The following is a 27,386-nucleotide window of genomic DNA, read 5'->3' on the forward strand; positions in this document are numbered from 1 at the left end:
TTCTCTAACAGCCTACTGCAGCACTGTACTGGCCAGTAACAAGCAATTATGTTGTGGTCAAGCTGTCAGTTCTGTAAGCAAATAAAGCAAGCAAATTGCCAACACAATGTCTAGCAAGTGGACCATCTTACAGTATGTAGTAAGGTACTCTGAGTGGATACTCATATTACCACTTTCTGGTCTATAGTTCTGAACAGTTGATGGTTTGGCTGGATGGGCGGCCACTTCATTTCACAAACAAAACAGCTCATCCTGTTTTAGCTGGTGCTATGCATTCGTATGTTCAGCCTGTGCAACAGAACCTCCACAGACTGGAGCCGACTTAGGCACGTACCTTACACAAATTTAAAATAAAACAGGTCATTTAGCACCAAGGCTGGACATGGTATAGCTGTTTTGAACACAACTGGGAGGACAGAAGTCAGGAGGGAGGCTTCTGTGGGTTTTTTCCTTGATGCTTCACCTGGCTGACATTTATTTTTCTAGAATCACAATTGCAGAGATTCTTCCTCTGCTTGTCAGAATCTGTCAGATACTCCCTTTTGGAAGTTACACTGGGTCTGAAAGGAAATGAACAGGAAACCCAGCACCCAGAATACTAGGTCTGCATAAAGCACTGGCAAAGTGTCCTCTCAGCGCCTAAGAGCCCTTGCCTTGGAAAAGAAAGATTACTGAACAGTAACAAACAAAAAATCAGAAGTGCCTCCAGGGTCAGAAAACAAATGCAGCATCATGCATTTCTGAAAAGAGGGAAGACCCTTCCCTGCCCCACCCCCAAGCAAAAGAGGGGCTCAAGACTTTTTTTTTTTAATGACAGAAACACAGCACTTTCAGGAATCAGGAGATAACAGCATGCCCTGATTATTTTATAAACCATTTTTAACACTTTTTTTGACTTCTCAACAACTACTCCCTGCTTATGCGTGTGTGTGTTCATGCATGCACGTGTACACACGTCCCCTTGAGCCCTAGCAAGATCAGTTTATATTTCTTAACCTGCATTACAAACTATGTTATAGTTTACAGTCATGAGTTCATACATGGACTGGAACAGAATGCTGAAAAAACACCCTAAACTACTAGTAGCTGTAGACGTATTCAATCCATGGAGAAACGTTCTCATTCAAAGCGTTAATAACAAGAGAGCCCGCAAGCAAGATTAACAGATCACTAAGCAGAGTACCATATGTGAAGCAGAGGCCTTGGCCTACCCTTATGTCAGCTGCTCTTTTGCTCACTTTCTTCTATTCTGTGTTCAAATTTTCCATGCTGTTTCTTCAAGCACCTTCCCTATCACATGATCATGTGCATCTTAATACCTTTGGACATTTGTCTACATCTAGCTAGCTTTTATCTAGCTGTTGCCATTCATTCACACTAAATTCTCTAGAGGGACCACAAGAGGTAAGAACTTCATATCCATTTGGAGGCTGGACTTAAATGCTGCCTAACATTTAGTTGTGGCTTTCTACAGATTATGACAATAAAAGTAGTTCAAACTCTCCTATTGAGTCTTCCCATTTCATTTGCTCGTTACTTGAACAAAATATTTTCCACGATGTTCTGGGAATAGCATCTTCCAACCTTAATCAGCTTGCTAACCAAGACTTCCAGCAGCTTTCACAATTTCTGACGACCCTTGTATTCAAATCAAGTTTAGACACTAAGCTGGTAGGTGTTACTCTAACTTGCCTTGTGAATTGGAACTAGCACAGAAACCGAGGGGGAGGGAAAAGGGTGTGGCATCTACCAAATAGCCCAGTGATTAGCGTGGGAGAACCAAGTTTAAAAATGCTTCTTTGCCTTATCTAAAGAAGGGAGCTTGAAACCATGTCTCCCACCTCCTGTGGAAACAGTCCACTTCGTTCCTCATACAGGCATAGACTTTAAGGCTGTCGAGTATTCGGAGTTCCCTGGTCTGTTCAAAAAGCCCCTCTTCTAATAAAAAGCTAAATGTTCATTATCATGGAATTTCAAATTGCTTACCGTTTACACAGTTTCCCAAAAACATCAGAAAGCTCAGTCATTCTCCTGCTCACTGTGCCAGAGAAAATTCACAAAGTCAGAAAAGGCATTTGCATGAGAAACATCCACTGTTACAACATAGTAGCGGACTGGTGCTATGTGAGAGATTTGGGTCATATTAACAACACAGTGGGATTTTAGAACACATCTCTCACAAGTACAGTCTCATCACAGAATCACTTACCAGTGTGAAGAAAGGATCAAGCTGGCTTTAGGCCCCTAAATTCAGGAAGGGCCTTATACTTGAGAATCCTAATTGGACACATTTCTATACAGAATTAGTATTTAAGGCATACTCATCCCCACCCCGTCTTCCAAGGCATTTCTTAATAGGCAAGGCAGATAGATGCACACTTATCTTGTTAGGTCCTGTCCCGTGACATGGCAGAAGACTGCAGTGCTCCTAACACAGGACTGCAATACTGTTCAGTTAGGCACTGCAACACAAAACTCCCTTTGTGCATCTAACTACACATCACCACACTAATGGAAAGAAAAGTTGCAATCTGACCTTTCAACAGACAATCTAGAAGATGATAACCTTGCAATTTATAAGGTAAAGATGACCAGTGTATCAATTTCTTAATAAACAATGCTTGTGGATTAGGAGGCACTATTACAACATGAGACGAGCCATTTACCATTTCTGCTGGGCACACCTGCACTTACACTAACTAGGGATTACTTCCAGGCTAGGCAATATACTAACTATCCTGTTTAATCAAAAAATTGCAGCCAGCCAACTCAGCAAGGTAATGTCCTATTTTGTTTCTGTTTCACAGTCCCTCAAGAAGATATACACTATTTAATTTTAATGGAAGTAGAGGGAGGAAAAAGCAGTGGCCTGCATGTAGAATGATGGTGAAAATGATCCTCAGTCTTTGGGTTTAAGGGAGATTGGATTCTTGCATCTAAATCCATTTTCAGAGGCACACAAGAAGAAGTAGTAGTAGTTCACCTGACAAAGAAAGCCAACTGCCTTTATTCGGCAAACAGCTTACGAGATGAGATATCAGAGAACTAAAAAAAAAAAAAAAAAAAAAAAAAAAAAAAAAAAAAAAAAAGTAGTACATCAAAACAAAGATTGAAAACCCTGGATCTCAGTGTGTATTTACAGGGTACAAACTTTAGGTACACATAGACTTCACAGTCACATAAACTACAGGCACATGGAGGATAATAGTTAAAGCTATAGCTGCAGAAGTATTATAGAACTGAAACAGTGGTAATCTGTGGGATCAAGGACAGCAAGATTACCTAGCCTGATCTACCACATAAGACAGATTTTCAGGTCTTGCCACTTGAATTATTGTTTGAATTAGACCATCTCTTGCTTCTACAGCTACCCTTCAGTCTGTAACTTTTAGTAAGTCTACTGAAGCCTAAGCTTGCATTATTTCTTTGATGCTAAGAAACGGTCTTACTTGCATTATGAATTTACCAAACTTCTAACTACTGAATCTCATACATTTCTGTTAGAAGTTGACATACCCTATTAAGCCAGTTTCTGTTCCCTATCTAATTTAGCCTGATCAAGTTATCCTATGAGATAATCTAAAGCCACGTTGTTCTATCAGACACTATGAAACGTTGAATGGAATTCACAGATCCATAGGAATGCAGAAGCCAAAATATCAGTTGAAGTACAAAGCTCATTTGCAAAGCAGAGAGTAATTCATCCCCTATTTCCTAACAGCATCAGAGATAAGTGATGTCAGTTCCATACCAGTTTGGTGGTTTTCACCCTACTGCAAATTCACAGTTGATGGACTACTGAAAAAATGAAATGCTGCCTTGTGTAAGTCTCAGCTCTCACAAGTGGGTGGCACTAAGAGCACTGTCCTGTGGAGGACACTGCTCCCCCATTGTCATCTGCTTCACAAAAAAAGTAATGAAGGAGATGGCATAAGAACCTTGAATACACAAATTAAGTTAGCTTTACTATTAAAAACAAGAAAAAAAACACAAAAAAAACCCAAACAAACAAAAAATCAATGCTTGACCAGCACTTTGTACCCATGCATGATGGGTCTTTGTCAGAAGCATTGTTGCTATTATTAAAGTTTCCTCATTTGTTTTTCTGCAAGTTTATACTACATTGCATGTATCAGAAATAATACATTATTCAGGGGCAGTTTTGGGAGTCGTCCAGAGGATGGAACAATGCTGAAATTTTAACTAAGTTAGGAAATGGCAGTGTCCATAAGACCATTATGGCAGTGTGCCAGAAACCAATGTACAGATCATACATGCATAGCACAGGGCAAAGACAGAACTCTATTACTTCCTCCTTCATCCACTGGAGTCTCTCAGATGACAGTAGCTTACAGGTGATGCTGTACCCAGCCACAGTCCAAGCAGTAATACAATCTCCCTCTCTTACAGGCCTCCCTCTACAAATCTTAGCAACACAGACTACTACACTGGACAAGTTCTGGCCAGATAATTACCAAACATCCCCAACGACTCCCAACACAAATCTCATAATGGCAGTTTTTACATTACCACTAAAATTAGCTGTGCTAATTAAAACTGCCTTTGCCAAAAGAACCAGGTTCTTTCCAACTGGTTTTCTTTTATCCCTAGCTAGGCCAGGTAAAGAAAGCAGGATTTACACTGCATGAGGACACCATCAATTATGGCCTACCACTGGCATCCCCCTCCTCATCAACAAAAAGGTGCTGCACAGGTTCATGAAATCCACTTAAATAAGTTCCTCTGAATATATCCTAGACATATCAACATGCTGCAGATCCCACAAAACTTCATCCACTGAATTACCTTGGTGGTCACAAGGAATCACTGGAAATTCATTCTGTGTGAGTCACTATTTTCCCATTTATCACTTGGGAAATTACTTAGAAATTTAAGGTAAGAATGGAAATTACTTAAGGTAAGAATCATCTTTCACTGGGGGAGACTGCTTATGAATGCACGTTATACAGAACTATATCCATGCTCTGTTGTTATTTCCTGATTTTTGGACTGGTGGGTAGTTAGGACTGAAGCAGGCATTGAACAGTATCTAGAATAAATATGCCTGGACAGCCCCGACTCACATCTACAAGATCCTAAAGCAACAGCAGCTTCTTTCACAGGCTAAAGAGAAGAGTTACGTGCCAATAAATCTATACAAAAACATACGCTATTGAACAGCGCCAATGAACTAAGCAATAAAAAAGAAATGCTCTGTCTGTGACAAAAGAGGTTGTAAGCAATTTTGTCTGGAGACAAGAAACTGATCACCTCTGCACCAGCTACGGAACTGCCTCAGGCCACAGCAAGAGCTGGAAACTGCTGTTGCCACCTCGTGGGCTCCATGCTGACTGCTAAAGGACATGCGCTTCCAGCTGCCACTTCCCGAGAGTGGACAAGCGCTAGTGTCTGGAAGACCAGAGACTCTCAAGTCAGTGTGCTGAAGACGTCCATTTACAATGGAGGATTCCTCCAGCAGAAAGCCTCCAGGAAGGAACAAAAGTAATCTAATAAAATCAAGAGAGTGGAAGCTGTATGTGAGCAAAGATAGCCAGATGACACGATGCACTTAATTTGGTTGCAAAACTATCTTTTCAAGAGCAAAGCATAAGATCTTTTCCTTAGAAACAGGACCAGTGGCCCATTTTAGGAAGAAACCCAGAATGTTTAAATAGTATTATAGGACTGAATGGCTTTCCTTCAACATGAGCAGAAGGCATTAAAATTACTTTCCCAGCACTTCTACAAGGATGTACAGCAATTTATCTGAGGACTCAACTTGCCTTTCTCACTAAACCGGCCAGCAGTGATGCCTGACTCAAAGTTCTTAATTAACTAGCTCTCTCCTTCCTCTCCTCAAAAACTGGAGAACTTTTCCACGCCAAATGGAAAACATTTAACCAAAGACCTCACAGGAACTATTGCTTCCATTTTAAGCACCTACGTCATAAAAAGCACTGAAAGCCAGAAGGAGAGCGCACTGGTGCAGTTCAGCAGCTGTGCAAATGCAGTCCAGGAATTTTGCTGTTAGAACATTCCCTCAAATTGCACTTTCTTCACAGTTCATCCAAGCTACATCTCCAACCAGATCAGAAAGCAAAATACAATGGCCTACAAAACATCATCAAGCTTAGCAAAAAATCTATGGCTTGAGATCAAAATACCTAAAACTCAACTTTAACACAAAACTCCAAATACTCAGAAACTTTTTAATCCTACTGTTTAATGCACTAGATATAACAACTTATTAAAAAAAAAAAAAAAAAAAAAGCATTAACACATTAACAGTAACATCTGTAGTCAGTTGCCAGACCAGTCAGGGCTGGATCAAAATTCTTAGCTTGCCTTATGGATTAGATGGAATGCAAGGCTGCAGTGACTTCAGAAAATTCAGTGCATATCTCCTTTCATTAACACAGAACACGCACACACCTGGGCTGCCACCTTTAATCCCTTTATAAAAGGAAAAGCAGAATAAATGCACCTGGAGAGCAGGCACCTAGATTGGCTGCTTTCAGCTCTTCCACAGGACTTGAGTGGTATTTTATGGCATTTATCCATGCTACCAGAAGCAACTGTTGCACATGTTGGGAAACCATCACACACTATGGCAGTAAGACTGGACAAGCAGCAATATTTGCATGAAGTAGAGATTTACTGCTATGATAACACTGGACCCCAAAGCCAGGTCATGCACAAGTGGGAAACACATCAGGAAACAGGTCTTTAAAAACAGAGACCGGAGACAAAGAACCTGGATCCAGGTAAACATAACACCCTAAAATAAAGGCCTGTGACCAAATGCATGGAAGCAGTGCCATGTTTTCTGGTGTAGGTCAAAAATCATTACGAGTTTCTCAAAGGAAATCTCCTCTCCCATCAGAACTCTAGCTCCATAATTGAGAGCAATGCGCTTGCAAGTTTATCTGGAATAAACAGAAAGCTCAGCATTGCTCAGAATCAAGGCAGTACTTTCAGGCCAGCGAAATTCATCTTAGATCACACCTGTCCATTCAACTTCACACTAACTATTTTTGCAGCTTTGAAACAAGAAAACTAATAGCAGCTGAAAAACTCTCAAATCAGCATCTGTATGAATAACCTGACAGCTCTTTATGGAGCAGTGGAAGAAGGAGAATGAAGGAAGATGTTCTACCAAAACTGAAATGATGACCCATTGCAGGGATGCTGTTTTTAGAAAGAATTTCTTTTCAAGAACTGAAGTTATTGGAATATTCATATTATCCACCATCAGCCCTGACCCTCTCAATCCAAGCAAGAAGTGAGGGAGACAGGGACAGTTTGTGAAGCTCAGCAGTTAGTGGGTGAGAGACTGGGTACAGTCCTGGAGGGACCATTTCTTTTGGTAGTGCACGAAGTTTTTCACATGTTGGTGCTCATCCTGGACTGGCTGTTAGCTGGAGTAAGCTCCCCTTGGCTACCTTCTCTCGGAGGAGACTGCAACAAGACCAAAACACATCCTAGTTAGTGATGTGTAAATATCCTACAGAGTGCTTCCTGAGAGACCAAAGGAAGCACAGGTGAAGCACAGCAGGATACCAGTAGGGGGAGAGCATACCCCCAACTCATATATAATGATGGCTTTGCAAAAGCTTTGTGTTTACAACTACTACAGTTACAGTTCACAAGAACTGTTCCTAAAAACGTCAAACCAGAACTTTTAAGCCACTCTTATTTGCTATGCACAAGGTGCTGTTGGTCCCAGAAGTTGAATCCTATCTGGCATTTAGTTATCACAGAGATTAATATACTATAGAATTTAATACATTCTGTGGCAGATGGCCTATCCTCCCTAAGGGCATTCTTTTAGAACTGCATCCTGGAAGGAATACTCCAAGCAATTCATGCATTTTTTACTTCCTCTACTAAAAAAAAAAAAACCCAAACAAAACTTACTTCAATCAATCTTTGTTTTGATAAGATAAAAGATATGTGTATGAAGAATTAGTCGGAATGAATTAGTTAGAATCAACCCAAGCATATAAACTTCGAAGGACATTCTGCGTTGTACAAGCAGGTCAATGTATTGGCTAAAAACACTTGTTCCTTATATATTTAGTATTTACTATTGTAAGAATTTGTCCAGTCATGAACACAATAAATCCATTCCCCTCCAGAACCTTCAATTCACCAACTTTTATATTTTGTTAAAAAAAAAAAAAAATTTAAAAATCTTAATACTGTGTCAAAGTCCATACTTAACATGCCCATACCTTGACATGTATCTGGTTGCGCAGGACTGCAGCTCGCAGGATCATAGCTTTGGCACGTCGCTGAAACTCTTTACCCATTAGTAAAGACTTTTCAAAAGTTGTGCTGCGCTGATCTACATCTCGAGCATAAAGAATCTGTAACCAATACAGAGAACTGTACACAGGAGCTATAACAGGTTTCCACAGCAGGAAGCCCTTTCTGCACAAGAGAGCAAAGCTAAGGTATCACGGAGTCAAGAGTTTACACACAGATCAGCCCTCCTGAAAATACCAGTCACAATAGATGAATGCAACTTCGAAGTGTCCAAAGAATGGAGAGTTTCTACTCTTACTACATCTGTTCAGTCTATAATCTGTGGCTCAGATGCACTCACCTTACTGTGCGAGTCTATTCTGGCATTGATCAGTCCCTCCAGGATCAGCTGAGTAAGTTCATCTTCCAGAGCAGCCACTGTGGTATTAAAAGCAGTGGCCATCTTGCGCATGTCTGCCGACACATAGGGGCTGAAGTACTAGAAGAAGAAAATATTCAGTTGCCAAGCGTACTCCCCAGCCTCTGAAAAGCCATGGGAAAAGGAACTACAAAGACATGGCCTATCTCACTGTTCATCCACCTCTCAGGATTACAGGAACAATTACCTGGATAAGGGCACGATTTCGAATCTGGGTATAAAGTGTCCTGACATGAGGTGCAAGGTACATATCCAGCAGCAGGTTGTCCTGTGCAAAAAAAACACATCAGAAGCTGAGAAGCAGCCAGGAAAAATGTATTATTCCTATGTTCTGAAACATATGTGTATATACTTAAACCTTAAGGATACTACACTACAGCAAGACAATACCATAAAACAAGAATGAATACAAGAACTAGCAATATATTTCAAAAATTCATCATTTCTCCTCACCCTCTACTGCTAAACTACTCCCATTCTGTCTCCACATCAGGAGACAGAAGACCTGAACACTCTTAGTAGCTACTTTTAACTGCCACTGCTTCTCACAAAAGGCTAGGCAAAGGGAACTTTTAGGGTCTGTTGTGCACTGCTCCCCTGCAACTCACCTTCATCTCATCCAGCATCTTCAGGCATGAAGCATATTTAGATTCATAAAACTTGAAGATGATGTCACGAACCTGTGGCTCCAGCTCCAAAAACAACTTGAAGGAGCTACAGATGAAGATGGCAGTGATCAGACGTTGGAACCCACCACTTAAATACCCCACAGCCCCATCACTCCAAGTTGCAAAGTTACAAAGTCTCACTATCATTTGAAGATTCCAAGAATTTACTCTCTAACAGACCAGATAGCCCATTTTCAGCAGGGCTGGGAGCCTGGAACACAGAGAGATGCAGCACAGCATCAGAGCTATGGCAAAGGAAGGCAAGAGACTTTTGAGAAACCAAGCAGTAGAAGTGTTTGTCCACAAAAAAATGAGTGGCAATAGGTCAAAATCAGGATACACCACCAGAAAACATGGGCCACATCTGTGCATGCACTGTAGTCTGTGCTGGCCAGCTTTGTGTTCCCTTTCAAAGCACAGCATTCACTAAGCACAGCATGCCATAGGTAGGTTAAGCATGCAACTGCCTCAGGAAAATAACCTATAGTAAGTGTGGGAGATCTTTGGGATGCACACTCTCTCAAGCACTCTCCCAATTCTCCATCACAGATTTCTGAACCTTGGGATCTCACCCTATGAATCAGCCAATAAAAAAGTCAGAGTAACAACCCTTTTTCCACATCAATTTAAAATGAGTGCTTCCATACACTTAGCTGACAGGAATTCAGTATCATTGTAATTCAATCTATGACACACAAATGTCCATTTCCTTCCAAAGACTGTAATTCTTTTAAACTTGTATGTGTCATAGCTGGATTACACTACAAGTTGTATTAACAATTATTAAATTGTATTAATATGATTAACGTACACCAGAACAAGTGGTAACATGAAGGCAAATTATCTTACAGCTGCCTTCTGTAGGGCTCTATCTCTCTGATTTAATATCTGATATGGACTGCTGATGGAGACAGAAAATTGGGCTATGCAGATGTTGGATTTGACCTGGGTTGGAAACTTCCATTATACTACGAAAATGTCAGCTCTGATTAAGCACTGTGTTTTACACAGTGAAACGTCACTTAACGCTAAAGCCAAACTAAGGCTCAGTGATTCTTTCTCTCCTGTATGAGAAAGCTATTACTCCTGTCAGAATCCACTTTCAACCAAAGTCCCACGTCCCAAAAGATGTCCAGTACGTACAAACTGCTCCCAAGGCATCACTTACCTGCTGGAGATAACATTTCGTTGCAGTTCCTGACGGTCAAAGGTAGCAAGGGCACAGAGACCACCATACACAGCCACATTGCTAGGAGATAACAGCTAGAGAGAGAGAAAGCCGTCACTGACTACTAAAATGGCAGAAGGTTGGAATTAAGTATTCTACCCCAGGCCTTTCCTTCACACAGTGAGAAGATTAGTCCTTGTCAAATGCAGTGGAACCACTCTGCATGCTCTCAGGCATTCACCCAGAGCCTGAGGAGTGATGGTCCACTGCTAAGAGATCAGAAACCAATTCCAACAGCCGGTCTTTTGATTGAGCTACACAGATACACAAATCTCGCAGGTAATTCCTATGTGATCTAGAGTAGATCATTTAGAGAACCCAAAACCAGAGACTTTTAAAAAAAAAAAAACAAAACAAAAAACACAAAACCCCCACAGTTCACAGCCAAACTATACAGGAGTGCTGTGAGAATAACTACAATATGTGAATTTTACAACCTGATACTTAGAAGAATTACAACCCCTCCAACACCTGCACACAGCTCCCTCTTGGTCCTCACCTCAGGGAAATCACAGTGATCAAATGATGCCAACAAGAAGCACTTTGCTGCCTGTTTGTACTTCCGAGCAGCTAGTTCGGCCAAGCCTAGGAACCAGAAAAAGTTAGTTCTTTGTTTATGATAATATACAAGTTAGGAGAAACTGCAAAATCTGGGGAGGAGGACAGGCCCCCACATGGTTGCTAGTGCCTTCACTATTGAAGTGAAACGCAACTCTCAGACAGTATCTAGCATCCTTTGAACTACGATGACTCACACTGGCATCCTCTCTGAAGAAACTTAGGGAGAAAAAAGAAATGGCAAAAACAAGTCAGCAGTTCCATCTTATCAGCTTTACTAAATTGTGCGTTTCTGGTGAGAAACTACAAAGTCTGTCAAATCTGAGAGAAAAAAATAAACCAAGCACACACTGTTGTCATAGAGCCCTATGGACAGCTAACAGGCAGAAAGACCGGCAGACAATACAGGAAGCTGAAGGATTCACTCACCTGCTGCACATTTCAGTTTGGTGAGAATTGCTTGTGTCTGGCTGTCTCTTTCTCCTCTTTGCTAAAGGATAAGAAAAAGCAGTAGTGAGCAAGCAGTATGAAAACCATTTTGATTACAACTGCCCTTGGGATACTTCATCCTAATAAGTAACTTGCAAATCTCAGCAGCATGATAACTTCATCTTATTTGTCTTAGGAACTATGGCAAGAACTGAAGATGGGAAGTCTCTCAGTTTTTACCATGAGTCAGATTTCCTACACACATATCATGGGAGAAAAGCAACAACAAATCTCAAAAGAAATACTACAGCAGCCAAGGAGGCTGGATTAGAGGAAGAATGGACTGCAAGAAGAAGGGAGTCTTATAGGGACCAAGTCATGATGGGGGAAAGGAATAAATAGTTTTACAAATTTTGGAGAAAGAAAACGAAGGGAAAACTCATGCAAGTTAAAAAGCAGGACCTTACTTCTGCAATTTCTGGTGTAGATTCAGCCTTGCTTACATAGCTCAGAACATGAGACCAATTCTGGAGGTAGACACTGACCTGCAGAGAGCCAGAAACGGTGTAGAATAGGCATGGATAAGTGGTGTTACTTAGATAAGCAGTATCCTTGCAGACACAAGAGGTATAATCAGAGCAAAGTACAGGTGGACTTTACAGCAGATACCAGAAAGACACGAAGTACCATTTCTTGCAAACCTTCCTACCTTGATGACATTGAGACACATGTTGATAACATGTTTAGCACTGGTGCAGTAATCACGGGCTCGTGAGTAACACTTGAGAGCGTTGCTGAGGTCCCCACAGTCAAGGTAATGATCACCTAAGTCATCATGGCCTCTCCTGGAGCACAGGAATTAAAATACCAATGAACTGTGTGCTCAGAAACCGACACAGTCAGTTTGTTCCAAACAAGTAACTCAACACACTGACCTAAGGCACTGAATGCAGCTGACATCCTGTGTTAGGTGCCTGGAGGAGCAAAATGCTCTTCCTTGCTCCAGCAGAGCCTTCTGCATCTCACCTGATACTCTCCTTGATGGAGTTCCCTTTGTAATTTTTCAGATCTGTGTCGAGTTTCTCCAGTTTAAGAAGAGCTTTTTTGCGTGTAGCTTCAACCCAAGCTGTGTCAAGAGGAGGGGGTTCAATTCCACTATCAGGGACAGCATCAGGTGTATTCTGCAGTTCTCTGAAATGAAAGAGATTGAATGGGGCTGTTATGCTGCAAACCTTTCAAAACAGAGGTCTGCTAAGTACCCGGCACTGTTACCCTAACAGACAGTACTGCATACACAAAATAGACAAAAGAAAATGAGGATGGTGCAGAAAAAAGACTGCTAAGATTTCCAGTGAAAACAGCAACTTAAGCATCACAGATATTTATAAATTCTTCTCAAAATTATCCTAATGATCTTTCACAGGTATTTTATTAACAAGCAAGTCATTGCTAATTTTAAAGAAACAACCTGTTCTATAAATCAGCTGAAAGCAAGTTAGTAACAGTGCTGCAATGAATTATTACATTCTATGAAAGTATTTAATAGAGTCATTGAATCGCATCAAACATCTCTGTATGGGACACAGAGTGCACATGTTTACAAGTTCTCCCCCTAGCTATGTTGCAATGGCTTGATAACAAAGCTACACTGCACAGATACTATGCAACTTTTTTTTCCATCCAGCTCACATCAACATATCTACTTGCACTGAACGCACTTTCCACGATCTTAAACAGAAAAACACGTTCTGAGTTTTTTGGGGGGGATTGCTTGTTTGTTTGGTTTTTTACCAACAGTCCTTTTCACATATAAGAAAGCAATGAACATACTGTCACACACATGGTAAAGACTCCCAGGGCAAAACAGACAAGAAATCAACAAATATGCATAGCAACAAAAATAATGCAAAGACAGGAAGTGTGGATGGATAAGTGAAGTATCAAAGGCTACCCTTAATAGCAAACCTGTTGGGGGGGGGGGGGGGGGAGGCAGGGCACCAAACCAAACAGTTAGATAAGGTTTTAATTTATGAACACAAGAGCATCTAGGAGAGGCTTCATCTCCATAATTTACCTAAGGAAAGACAACTGTGTTCATCAATATTTCAAGCATTTGCAAGGACTAAACTCTCCTCAATATCTACCTATAGCCTTTTAAAACACTAACACTTCAGAACGAGATAATGTCTTCTGTGTTTAACCTTTTAAAAAAGCATGAGACCTTAGGCCTACACACACACATTTCACTGCTATCAAATTCTAAAGGCAAAGACAATTTGCTAGTATTACATGCAAAGTCCCCCATTGTGGCACACCAGTCTTAACCCAAAAAAACTCCCAAGGTTCCCATGATCTCTTAGTACCTGGTGGCCTCAGACAGCTTTCTGTGGATTTCCTCATACACATCAACATTGAAAGTTCTCTGGACAAATGACAGTGCCATCTTGAGAGCTTCCACCCGCAGCTGTGGGCAGTGATCAGCAATGAACTGCAGCCGCTCAATTCGCATCAGACCGCTGTAGCTGGACGCATACTGCTCCAAATCCTGCAAATAAAACTTTGTCTTAGAAAGCGAAGATGGCAACACTAAATCAGGCTACTACATTGTGACCAGCACAGGTTTTCCTGCAGTCCTGACCCCTTCACAAAGGGCAACTGACTCAGACAAATAAAAAATCAGGTAAGATTATTCCATTTCTGCTTTCTTCAAACGTTAGTAATTTTCTCAGAAATATACAGTACATTACAATTCATCTTTTTTATTTCAGTTCTGATGCTGTCCGTTAAGGCTAATCAGCTCACCCACTCTAAGCATCAGTTATATCACCTGTTAATAATTTTGTCAAGATTCCATCATTTGAGCTGAAGTTTCTTAAACCAGACAACCATTACAGATGTAGTTTTTCCTTGAAAAATAGTTTCCATGTGACAATTGCATTCTTTTGCTCATACTAATTTCTTAAAACATCTCCTTTGAGAACAAACAGGGTCTCTTATTCTTGAGGAAGGATTTGAGGTTTAAATTCTGAATGCTTAACAGATGTTAAGCCTTGGGGTGGGCAGGGGAGAAGAGGAGCACAAAACATCTAGTAAAGATATGATACGGCATTGCAGGGAGATTTCCTAAAAACAGAAGTACACATGCTAACAACCATAGCAGAATGTTCAGGGCAAAGTCAAGCATTCAGGCAGTAGGAAACACTAGATTCAGGTTGCCCATCCACATTTAATATGCATCCTATGTTACATCTGACTCCCTCACCCCTCTATGTCTAAATTAAGATACTGCTATAGATGTTACAGTAGCATTTTCTAACATGACTCTTGCCTGATTCAGTGCAAGAATGATCTTGCTCTGAGACTGAAACAGAACTGTGTACACTGAAAATTTGCATTTAGGATTCCTGCTTTATTTGCTCCAGAACTTGAAAAATACAAAGGCATGAGCATTCTTTCTTCCACAGTTTCATGCCTGATGGTGCACAATACTCCTGAAATCACTGAGTAATTTCACTTTACTCCTCAGCTCTTTGAATGTCAAACGGGAATTATGGTCCTTCACATCAGTTATGGTGAAAAAAAATCACTAATTTTTGTGGAACACTTAGATGCTATAGTAATAACAAAGACATAAAGGTCACAACATAATTGCTTCATCACTCTAGCTTCAGAACAGAATTGAAATGCAATGAAATCAAACAAGGTATCAGGTCATACACTGAAAAAAAACAAAAACCACCAAAAAAACAAACCCAAACAAAAAAAAAAAAAAAAAAAAAAAAGAGGGCCGTGCAGTAAACGGTGAATAACCATGTGACAACTATTATAAGGCACAGGGACAAGAGGAACAAATTAAAGCTTCAGAGGTTATGGGAGATCCAAGGCTTCCTAACTGAATGCTTTATTTTGCAACTTTAATGTTGCTTTAACTTTTTCCGATTAACATTTTTGTTCTCTTCTGCAACACCCATCTCTCACTGTTACAGAGCTGATACATAAAAATTGGCCAAATTCTCAAACTATTAACTAAAAATTGAAGAAACTGATATAAGCAAACACAGTCTTTTATAACTCTACAGCTCTGTGGGTTTTAGCCAGTCTCCAGAGGACCAAACAATGAAAGAATTCTATCCTAATTATATACTTAAAGCACCTGAGCCTTGCTCCTCAAAGAACAAGCCTCAAAATAAAGGAATGATGTCTCTGTAAGTAATCAGAGATGTACTAAACTATTTCAGAATGGAAACTGTGTCAAACAGGCAGCTCGCAGCAAGTCACAAAACAGCAATTCCTCCTTCACCTCAGAAGGTGCAGTAGAGGTCAGTACGCGACAAGGAGATACAGAAGAGGTCACTGCTATTCTTACCCCACCTTGCTTTGTAGATAATCTATTAATCTCTAAATAACAATTTGACAAGGAGTAAAATGAGGGAGTTTTTCAAAAACCTTAAAGAGGCCATCCCCAAGAAATGTAATCCACTAGCCCTCAACCAGCACATACCAGAGTGGGGTTCTCCACCACATAGTTGATATCAGGTGCATTTTGCTGATCTTCTTGTGGATCCACGTCAATCTGCATGGGTTCTACTGCACCCTAGAATAGCAAAATGAGGTCAAAAGTAGCTTATTACATTTGAGCAGGAAACAACTATGTGATTCAATCTATTAAGGACTCGCTTAAATACACATTAACTTTTAAAAATGAAAAAACACTCCTCAGTCTTTAGACATGTTTTGGATTTTTCTCTAGCAACACCACTACTCAGCATGACATTTTGTCTAAATCAAGCAGCACGGCATTCGCACAGAGCGTTTTATTTTGCTTGGTAGCTTATCAAGCAAGAAAGTGAAGGGGTCAATAAATCTGATTGCACAAAGTATCTCAGACATGCGTCCTAAATTCCAAGTGACATTCCCATTTCTCTTCCTTGGGCAAGAACAGGCATTAACACTCAGTTCAAGAAACTCCAAAAGTAAAAAAGTACCCCAAAAATTCACCAGAACCTTTCAAAGCTGCTTTAATGCTTAAAAGGGGGGACGGGGGGGGGGGGGGGCATGGGGAGAAGACAACAACTGTTACACTTTTTTAAAGCATTAAAAAATATAAAGAACACAATCCAGAATGGCAATTCCACAATCTCTAACAAATACTGGGGAAAAATTTATCTGCACTGCAAAAATTTACCATCAGTTGAGCTATCCTACTGTAGTTATCCGAGTCCAACTGTTAAGTTAGATTCCCTTGTGCAGGAACAACAGAATTTTATCCTCCCAGTATATCTTGCACTGCTTTGAACCACATAACGAATCATACCAGTACAGTGACCTCAGTACAACTGCATCAATACAACAACTGTGCATGTTCTCATTTAAGACCAACCTACCATGCAGTCCCACAAACAAAACTGGTATTCTATCACAAAATTCTTTTACTCCTCCTAGTCAGAAGCATGCTGAACATTCCTCGTACATATTACTCGTTTAAACTCAGGAAAACCAAGCTGAACGCGAATGTTTTCTTATAGAATGCTGAATATGTGCAGATATTACCACAAACAACACCTGATTTGGGGTAAATTGCACGAGTGGACCTTAGAAAGGACAAAAATGACAACCACCTTGCCCCCACCAACACCAAATTATTTCTGTTTTTATTGATTTTGCTGTGTCTGCATGAAGGAAAGGGAGGGAGGGTGCAAAGAAGAGTTTGACTGTCCAGATCACCACTCAGGAAGACTGTACATAAAAACATTTAAGTCACCACACATTGAGACCATTACTTTTTCCATTTTTCTCTACCTTATCTCTTTTCTTATATCACTAAGTGTCAGGATTGCCTTTTTTTTTTTAGCCTGTGTTTGCCTACCCTAGTAAAAACCTGACAGAGACTCCTTAGAAATCAGCATTACAGAAACAAACAGTAACTCCAGCTGGTGGAACAGAATGATTTGTGTCCTGCCACGCTGTTAGGCTGTACTCTGCATTTCTCTCTTAACTCCCAGACAAGGAAAAACACAACAAGTGGGCTGGAAGTCCCACTAGGACACACAAACTCAGACATTTTCAAGCTAACTCTTTATTTTGGAAGGAAGACGCAAAGTTTACTTAAAAACTACTCGCAAAGCAAAAAAATAATGCTCACTCCCCAAGATTTTCTGAGCCCAGAAGGGCGCCCTGTTGGAAGGTACCTCATAAGGCCTCATACAAGCTGATAAGCTGGCACTCAAGCTGAAGTCTCTTGCTGTACTTGGGAGGAAGAGGCATGACCTACTGCTGGAGGGGGTGCAGTACAGATCTGTCACTGATGAAGAAGCTGAGCTGGATGCTGAACTATCCCTCATCCTGTCCTGACTTTCCGCACCCCTGCGCCCTGACAGAGAACTTGCCGGCTGCTAAAGGGAAGAAAGACAGTTAACTCGCAAAGGGATTGCCTGTGCGGTCACCGAGGGTCCAGTCTCGGTACACCGACCCCCTCTGGGTTCCTGCGGCTTCCCCCCCCGCACTGCAGACTCACAGTTCCTCTTCGTCCGCCACCTCATCGCACCCTCCTCTGCTACCCAAGCCCTACCTACGGCATGTCCAACGCGAAAATCGAGCAAGGGGCCTGCTGCAGCGGCGGGGACGCCACGGGCGCCGGGGGACGCTCGGCTGGGCGCCGCTCCTCGCCAACGGCGGCGGAAGCGATACAGACAGACCCAGCGGAAGGGCGAGCCGAGAGCGGCTCCCCTTCCCGCGACAGAGCCGCGGGGCCGAAGGGGAAGGCCGCGCCGCGCCACCCGGAGGCCGCGGCAGGGCCGGGCCGGGCCGCGCCGTCGGACACCGCGCGGGAGGGGGAAGGGACGCCGGGCGCGGCGGCGGCGGCGGCCCCCAGCGGGATGGCGCTGCCGAGGGCGGCGGGAGGCGGTTGCCCCGTACCTGCAAGTTAAAGACCTGGACGGGCAGCGGCATCCTTCCCCTCACGGCCGCCACTTCCGGCCGACCTCCCCGCCTCTCCCTCCGGCTCGGCTTCCACTTCCGGGTGGCGCGCCGCCGCCAGACCGCATCCGACAGGTGAAGCCCTTAAAGGGGCCGCGGCCCGCCTCGCCCCTCCCGCTGGCCTTCCCCCGCGGGCCAGCGCGGCCTGGGGTGCCCGGGCGCTCCCCTCCGCCGGCCGCGGGGGCCGCCGCCACCGCCTCCTCCCGGAGCGCGGCGGCCGCCTGGCCTGGGCCGGCCGCTGCCGCGGGGGGGGGCGGCCGGCCGGGCTCCCGGCGCCGGCCCGCCCGGAGCCGGAGCTGCCGCCGCCGCCCGCCCGCCCGCGGGGCCATGAGGCGGCCGCGCAGCGCGGCGGGGGCCCGCGGGGCTGCAGCATGAGCGGCTCCTGCCTGGGGCTTCGCAAGGCCTGCTTCCTGCTGTCCGTCAGCGCCGCCGCCCTCCTCCTCCTCCTGCTGCCGCGGGGGCAGCCCCCCGCCGCGCCCCGCCGTCGCCCGCCGCCCGCCGCCGGGCCTAGCGGGCCCACGCCGCAGCGGGCGGGCCCCGGGGGGAGCGGCGTGCCCGGTACGCGGGCGGGCTCTCGCGGGGAGCCGGGCGGCGGGCCGGGGGCCGGGGCGGGCGGCCGGGGCGGAGGCCTCGCTGGCAGCCCGCAGCCTGCGCGGAAGGGCCGCCTCGGGGCGGCCGGGGGCTCGGGCAGGGAGAGCCTGGAGCTGAAGGACATCTTCATCGCGGTGAAGACCACGAGGAAATACCACAGGAGCCGGCTGGACTTGCTCCTCCAAACCTGGATCTCCCGGGCGAGGGGACAGGTGAGGCTTCGCCAGCAGGGGCGGGCGGGCGGGCGGCCGCAGCCTCGGCCCTCCGGTTTCCTGGGCAGCCGCTGCGCTTTCTCGCCGGTTTTTCCTTCCCTGCGTTAAAAAGGGCTTTCCTTGTGAGACCGAGGAAGGTCGTTTTACCCCAGTAGTTCGTCTGAACCTTCCTCCAAAAGAGTTCGTTGTTGATTGCGCTAACTGCTTGCAATCTGGGATCGGTGGTCCAAGCAGAAGCGGTTTGCTGACCTTTGTGTGGCTGTGGAAAATACTACGTGATAGCAAAAGATCCCTAGTGCCAATGCATCCAAGCCGGTATTGTGGACCGAGTAGTTCAGCAGCTTAGGTTTTTCCATAGAACAACGCAGAATTTGTTCCCTTGTTCGGGAGTTTCAGTCCATCCGAGCACATTAACATGATTTTGTCCAGCAGTTGGGAGAAGACAGTGTTACCACCTGGCACTTTCCACCCTGCCTTTCATTCTTTCCTTTTGGCTTCCTTAACAGCTGTGGATGACTCCTCGCCAGAGAGAGGAGATGAAGTTGCAGAGGGAGGTTCTACCAAAAAAGACAGTCATTCCTATCTGGAAATTGGTTGTCTGTACCCTGAGATGAGGGGATTAAAATCTTGGATGCTTTACTGAAATGAGGCTCTTCTGGTTTGCAATGCAAATGCTTATCAAATAAGGCAAGGGCTGAAGTTGCTGGGGTTCTCTCCCCCACCACTCCCCACTCCACTCCCAATGGCTACTGTGGAATAAACTAACAAGACAAAGCATTCAGAATTCCGACTGCAACTGAACAGAGTTGAAATTAGTTTCTGAAGTTCTCAAATGTGGACACACCATTTTTTGTCTCCCACAGACGTTCATATTCACGGACTGGGAGGATCGGGAGCTACGCCTGAAAGCAGGTAAGCTGTGTAGCGTAGGTGCATGCTGTCTGTTGTAACTGAGTTTTGTTTCTGTCATACTTTCCCTACAGTCCTTATTTCATGCTGTACAAGCAATTAGGGAAGTTAAGATGGAGAAAATGGAGAAAACTTCTCCTTTCACAGGAGAATATGCTGTTCCTACTTACCACCTGGACAAGATGCCTGGAACTTCCTGAATACTGGGTTCACCTTTGCACCCACTTCCTTCCTGTTAGTAAGCTTAAGTCTCTCTGGTCCAAAGTTATATTAGGCATTTCCTTTGCATACAGTCTTATGGCACTATTTATATACCCTGCACTCACGCATTTTTAGGTACTCTACAGCTTGCATGCCATATGCATAACCCGTGAGCCCTGCTTGTCCTGCAGTTTACTCTCCATGTGTGCACCATATGCAGTTCAGATGTAGGGTATTAGTGCCAAATGTGCACTTCTTTTGTAGTCTTTTTTGGACTACACATGCTTCTCAAGCCTGAAAGAGCTGATCTTTATTTTTCTAGGGGATCATATGATCAACACCAACTGCTCTGCTGTCCATACGCGGCAAGCTCTCTGCTGCAAGATGTCTGTGGAATATGATAAGTTCCTGGAATCTGGGCAAAAGTAGGTGAAACATATTGTTCTGATTGACTTTGTTTCTTCCGGTTCTGTGTTCACAGGAAACTTGAGTAACTTTCTCTGTTCCAGTAAGGAATGCAGTATTAGCGAAAATGTGGTGGTGAGCATAGGGAAGGGAGGACAGCATGAAGCAATGCTTATAAACAACCATCATCTGAAAGGTGGAAAGGATCACGATCTAAAGGGGGTTATTCATTTCAGCCTCTTTCCAGAATTAGGATCTGTGAGTGCTTTCAGCTTCCAAATTCTGTAATTCAGGACAATGGGAAATACTTTCTGCTCCAAGCCTAAAAGCCTAAGACTCAGCTGTAAACCTATAACCCATTTCTTTGTTACTGCTCTGCAGTTACTTTATTTTGTTTTGTTTGAAGATGGTTTTGTCATGTGGACGATGACAACTATGTGAACCCTCGGACTCTCCTGCGTCTCTTATCTGCCTTCTCACACAGCCAGGATGTCTATGTGGGGCGACCGAGTCTGGACCATCCCATTGAAGCAGCTGACCATGTCCAAAGTGACGGTTCAGTAAGCAAACTGTGCAGTTAGTCTGAGAGACATCCTGACCTTCTAGGCTTTTAAAACCTTCAGAGTTCATAGGATTCCCCCATAAAAACAAGTGATTTAATCTGCAGGCAATAAACCTGGCACTGGTCATTTTCAGTGACAGGGTGCTGGGTTAAATAAATCTTTGATCTGACCTCATATGCATATGTACAGTAGAGTTTGTCTCCTGTGTGGATGTCTGTTTCTCTTCCTTCACTCATGTATGTTGGTGATCTCCCTCACACTGAGGTGAGTAGGACCTCCCCACCTTGACTCTTCCTTCAGTGTTTTTGGGGGCAGTGTTCCTTGTTTTAGGATTTTGGGGGTTGGGTTGGAGTTTGGGGTTTTTTTGTTTGTTTTGAGAGCAGTATCACATTGTCATCATCTTGAACCAACATCAGATGGGTGACAGAGCCTCTCTGAGTATATAAGGCATTTCCAATACTGAGTGGTTACTAGGTTTCCAAGAAGTGGAAGCAAACATCCCAGTCACAAGGTACATGTGCTAAAGGACAAGTCCTCACCACGTCACCTATGCTGACAAGCCTAAAGATAAATCAATCCACTGGGCAGAAAGTCGGTTACAAAGCAGGTTGTTAGGGAAGGCTTTGCACAGCAAAATAGCCTCCTTGGACATGAAGCCAAGTGACTAATGGACCACCTTTGATTTCCTCAGGAACACTGAGCTGGCTGTGACCCTTGGCTAGAGTGACCAGGGGACAGATGGAATTGGGTGGGACTTAGGTGTAGTTTCCCATTTCATGTGTGGTACTTCAGTTGTGCTAACTTGATGGTTCACCTGCTGTCAGTTCCAGGATAGAGTTTCATTTGAGGGAACAGCTAGCTGGGCTTTCAGCAGCCTAAAGAAACAGGAATTAATCTGTAGTCTCGTTCTGACTCAAGTGCAGTATGTGATATCCAGTAAAACCTCAAGTTCCCTTCCCTGCCCAGCCAAATGGAGAAAGCTGATTATTAGTAACTACTGTGTGTTTTTTCTTGTTGCTCTTCAGAAGACAACCGTGAAATTCTGGTTTGCCACAGGTGGAGCAGGGTTCTGTATCAGCAGAGGTCTTGCCCTGAAGATGAGTCCCTGGGCCAGGTAAACACTGTTCCTAGCTGAGCTCCATCAATATGTGTTTGGTAGGCTTTAAGGCATATTTCATCTTGTCTCCTATGCTCTGTCTCACAGCCTGGGTAATTTCATCAGTACTGCAGAAAGAGTGCGTCTTCCTGATGACTGCACTATCGGCTACATCATTGAAGGGCTGCTGGAGGTAAAGCTGCTGCACAGCCCGTTGTTCCATTCCCATCTGGAAAATCTGCAGAGGCTACAAGGCGAGTCTGTGCTGCAGCAGGTAGGGCTAAGCCTCATGTCCTGTTCTCATAATTACACCTCAACCTGATCGGACAGAATACCTCTCCCTAGACTTAGCACTCTTCAGCAAAGAAGGATGTCTACAGACTCACTCAGAGCTGTGTCCTGTCCGATTCCTTCATTTAGGTAAAAAGCATACTTTCACCCTAACCAATTAGGTCATATAGCTGTCCTCTCCTTTGGGGACACATTCTGCTACATTAAGCCTAAATATGGTGTTCCCCATGTCCTCCTAAACTCTGACTTCCCATGAGTCACAGCAGCAGCAAGTGTAGAAGGAGGCAATATTTAGTTTGCCTGCCATGTAAGAAAGTGTTTTTGTCTTTGCCTAACAAAGTCTCAGTCTTAATTCACGCTGTTCAAAAAGACTAGTGTTGCAGCTATAGCAAGTACCTCTTCAATAAGTAAGACATAGTTAAATGTTTGATCATTTTTAAGAACAACTTGTCTGAATCTCAAGAAACTTAATCAGTCTTTCTTAGGGAAAAATCAAGTAGCTTTTTGATTGCTGGGATGGCTTTTTACTCATGGGCAGTAGATGGAGCTATAAGGCTATCCAGAAGCTTTGTCTGCCTCTTAATGTTTGGCACCATGAAAAAACAAGAGTGCGGTTTTGCCCCTACAAACTGCTTGGTTATATTTTCCTGGCAATCGTATTAGGCAGCAGAAATGTTCATTTGGGGCCAAATTCCAGTGTGATGTAATTTCCCTCGTGGTAGTGAATTTAACTGTAGGCTGAATACAGCCTTCCATTGGTGATCGTTGTTTCCCTGAGACTGTAACAGCTAACCCAAAAATCCAGGAGATCTACAATTAGAAAGAAAAATATGTCGTCTTGTACCTGGCACCTGAAATTTCTTGATACAGTGCTTGTGTGGAAGAATAGCACTGAATTGGAGTTCCAGAGTTCTAAATTTTGTTGCCAGGTTTGTCACATGGCGGTTCTTTTTGTGGTATTTAATATCCAAATGTTTCTATTTTCCCTCTGTGCTAAGACACTACTATTGCAGGCTTCAGGCACCGTCTGGTGAGGATGAACATATGTTATTTAGTGAAAGTACAGACATTAGCAGGATTAATGCCCTTACAAAGCTCACAGTTGTAACTCATCTTGTCCTTCAGGGCAACGCAGCTTTCAGCTCCCTTGTTTATTCTCCCAGATTGCTTTTAGATGAGCAGTGGTCCATTTGATAGCTACCATTCAGTGCCAGCATTGCTTATGTCAAAACTAACCACTGTTTTTCAAATGTAATCCACCAATCAGATTAGACGGGATCCTTGGAGTCTATCTCCATACCTCATTAATAATCCTGCTATCCCCACTCTGTTTTTCTGCATTAGTGTTACAATTTCTGAATATTTATTTGCTTTTACAGGTAACCCTAAGTTACGGGGACCCTGAGAACAAACACAATGTTGTGAGTGTGGGAGGAGTGTTTGGCCTTCAGCAAGATCCAACCCGGTAAGTGTCCGCTTCCAAAACAAGATCTCCCTGCCTTGTTCATGTTTATCAAACTGTAAGATGATCAAACCTGCTAATGGGGTTATTTTCTCATGTCAGCTCTTGTTGCTGTGCCAAAGGCAGGTAGACCCACCCTCTCTGCTCTATTAGACTGCTGCACATTCAATGCTAGTATGTTCCTTGTATGGAGAATTCCAATCTAATGTTTTCTTTTCATTTTTTTTCCTTCATAGATTTAAGTCTGTCCATTGTCTGCTCTATCCTGACACTATTTGGTGCCCTGCTAAGAAGATGTCATAATTCTTGACCAGTCATTGACACCTGTATCTCGCCTAGTTTGCATAAGAGGGGAGTTGTGGTGGACTTTTTGGTCGTTCTTTTTCTCTTCTTCTGGGAGACAACCAGAGGTATCTACGAAGGAGGTAGATAGACTCTATTTACAAAAGCAAGAAGGTGTGGTTTGTTCAGCTACAGCCAGGGACGTTCCAAGGAGAGTCCTTCTTCTTTTGTCCAGTGGCTCTTTGTATAATGACTACAGTCATACGTGTACAAGTCACTTCATACTTCTGTCTGATGTCATATGAATCTGTGCCTGGACACATCCTAGGCAAATGCAGTACTTGGAATGATAGCATTCTTACTACTGTTAAGGGCCTGTAGAGGCCATTGTCTTGAAGCTGGAGTGCTATAGCAGACTGTAGTCCCCATGGTGACAAGAGTGGAAGTTTTCACTCATCTGTCTTGGGAACAGAATTACTTAAGAGCTTCTGTGGCCTGCCATATTAAAATTCCACCTGTGTGCCGGAACAGGGTCTGTTCATAAACACCAGAAATCCTGGAATCACTAGGGTAAACAAGGCTGAAAGCCTTTGTCATGGGAAAACCCTGTGTAAAGGTAAGCTTACTCAGGGCTGGACAAGAGTTGCTTACAGTGCACATTCTCCCCTGTGGTCCATGTGTACCTCCCATGGAGGTGATTGTCAGACTTGGCTCTTTTACCAGCTGAATTGCAGTGGTTGTTGATTATGATGGTGGTCTGCCAGGTCCAAGACTATTCCCTTGATATTTGATACTGAAGAAATATTTGCCAGACTAGATGGTAATCATTTCTCCTGCTTTGCCCACAGCAGGTTATATAAGCTAGAGCATGCTCACTGGCCGATGAAACACACCCTGTGTCTGAAGTTGTGCTGTATCTTTTGCTGTCTGTGAGGGAGGAGGAATGCTAGATAGCTGTAATGCCCTGAGGAAGTTTTTGATGGTATCATTTAAGGACCTTTGATTGTATGACTCTGGTTACTCCACTTCAGCTTCTTCAGATAATCTTTTGATTACCTTAAGATCTAGATCAGTGTTTATTTTTACTCTGCTGCTTAATGTTTCAATAAATAGTTCATGCAATCACTAAAAGGAGACTGCGCACTACACAAAGGCAGCAGAAGTTCAATGCTGTAGCAGTATCACCTGCTGCTGTTTTTTAAATAAAGTAAGCTTAGTTTTGAAAGTGGAAGAAATGGGGCTCCGTATTTTTACCTTTCTGTTAGCCCAAACTTCGGCCACATGCAATCCCCACCTGACATGAAGAATAGCATAAAAAATGAATTTGCAAAACCACTGTTTACTCTCACAAACTCTTCAGAAAATACTTGCTGGTTTAGTGCTAGAGTCTGAGGCTGAATTAAGGGGAGAATAATAGAATGACGTTGTATAACCTGGAACAATGATTAACGGCTAGAATGTGGAGCTAGCAAAAATTTCAGATTTCTAAACAGCTGTGCTGAGCTGTACTGTGGACTTCAGCTAGTTGCTTAACTTCCTGCCATTTGAAAAGTGGTATAACGTAGGCAAATGCCTGCAGTGTATTCAAGTATGAAACAGCAGAGGTGTCAGCCTCCTGAAATACACTGTTCCCTGCACTCCTTATTTTTAACACAAACCTTTCAGCATTTACCTGGGTATATTGTCCCCTCTGCATGATTTTAGTTAATTCCACTGAGGAGCAAACAAGCTGCTATTTGCTACAGTCCTGCAGCTCATTCTTAAATTTCTCCTTTCCTTCATGGCTACTCAGGTGACCATGAGGTATGGAAATAAGAATGCTGCAGGGAATTGGATCAAAGTCCAGCTAGCACAGTGGCTGTTCCATAACAGGTACACCTGTAACACTGACAGCCTGTTACAGAAAACAGAGGAGGACTTGCAGAATAGTAGGTTGTGGCATGTTCTACCTCTTTATTAGGTCTTCTGCTCACTAGAACTGAGGTGTCCTAGGGTTTAATGATTTGTCATTAATAGTGCTGGAGACTCGTGATATCTATATAAATACTTTTTTTTTTTAAACACTTGTTAGGTTCTTGTTTTCAACCTGTAGCAGTAAGCTGTGAAGCTTCATGAGCTCTTGATGAGATTTTTGTCTTAAAACGCTGTTTCTGAACACTTCTGGTGGAGCTTTTCTTCCTCTTCCACTGGTAGCAGCCTCTTGTAAGGTATCACAGACAACATGGATGGGGTAGTGATTATGTGGCAAACTGCTGTTCAAAAATGACACCACTTCATATGGATGGCATCACTCTGTAGTTGCTGGTGACCCTAAACAAGGTGTGCCAAAGAGGCTTACTTTTAAGCTGGTAGGGTGTTCATTAAACTGAAAAAGGACCACATTCTCCTGCATGGCAATACAGGACTGTTCAATGGGTTCAAGCTTCTTCTAAGGTTTCTTGTGTTGACAATACAGTAGGCTGTGTGGCTATATCAGGATGCAGCTTTTTAATCAAACTACTGTTTCATACAGAAGTGATTCTACAAAATAAATATTTAATATGCCAAAGGCTGTGTTTTGTCACGTTTCTTGACACATTCTCTACACCAAAAATGGACCATAAACCCTATAATCTGGAAAACTACAGCTTCCTGGTCCTTCTGATGCCAAATGGCCAAAAAGCATCCGAGTGAGATGACTTGGATGTGCAGAGGAACAAACATGGATGAGAAGAATCCTTGCAGATGATGATTAACAAAGTAAAAGAACTGAAATGAGGAATAAGTTAATTGTTGTAAACTTGTCTCGGCACTTTCCTATTCTGTTTCTGCACTTCCTCAATATGCCACG

General features: G+C 43.3%; 2 protein-coding genes across 6 annotated transcripts; one reads left to right on the forward strand and one right to left on the reverse strand.

Moving 5' to 3' along the window:
* Positions 1-2,070: 2,070 nt before the first annotated feature.
* On the reverse strand, positions 2,071-19,550 carry GPS1 (G protein pathway suppressor 1). Of its 5 annotated transcripts, none has more exons than XM_075044050.1 (14): positions 19,495-19,550; positions 16,071-16,163; positions 13,933-14,114; positions 12,596-12,760; positions 12,279-12,414; positions 12,037-12,114; positions 11,570-11,630; positions 11,082-11,167; positions 10,523-10,617; positions 9,295-9,400; positions 8,874-8,954; positions 8,609-8,746; positions 8,235-8,369; positions 2,071-7,458 (listed from the first exon to the last, which is right to left on the reverse strand). In XM_075044050.1, exons 2-14 carry the CDS (start codon positions 16,146-16,148, stop codon positions 7,384-7,386), a joined length of 1,416 nt encoding a protein of 471 aa, XP_074900151.1. In that variant the 5' UTR covers positions 16,149-16,163; positions 19,495-19,550; the 3' UTR covers positions 2,071-7,383. The 5 variants fall into 5 exon arrangements, with proteins under 5 accessions (XP_074900151.1, XP_074900150.1, XP_074900153.1 ...); XM_075044049.1 differs by lacking the exon at positions 19,495-19,550 and adding an exon at positions 18,485-18,599; XM_075044052.1 differs by lacking the exon at positions 19,495-19,550 and adding an exon at positions 18,138-18,205.
* On the forward strand, positions 18,615-27,161 carry RFNG (RFNG O-fucosylpeptide 3-beta-N-acetylglucosaminyltransferase). The gene is made up of 8 exons (XM_075044056.1): positions 18,615-19,347; positions 20,211-20,259; positions 20,780-20,882; positions 21,269-21,422; positions 22,451-22,539; positions 22,630-22,795; positions 24,192-24,277; positions 24,511-27,161. The coding sequence occupies exons 1-8, from the start codon at positions 18,916-18,918 to the stop codon at positions 24,575-24,577; spliced, it is 1,146 nt and encodes a 381-aa protein (XP_074900157.1). The 5' UTR covers positions 18,615-18,915; the 3' UTR covers positions 24,578-27,161.
* The last annotated feature ends 225 nt before the right edge of the window (positions 27,162-27,386 follow it).

This window comes from Buteo buteo, chromosome 13 (genome assembly GCF_964188355.1).
Source record: "Buteo buteo chromosome 13, bButBut1.hap1.1, whole genome shotgun sequence".
Classification (NCBI taxonomy): domain Eukaryota; kingdom Metazoa; phylum Chordata; class Aves; order Accipitriformes; family Accipitridae; genus Buteo; species Buteo buteo.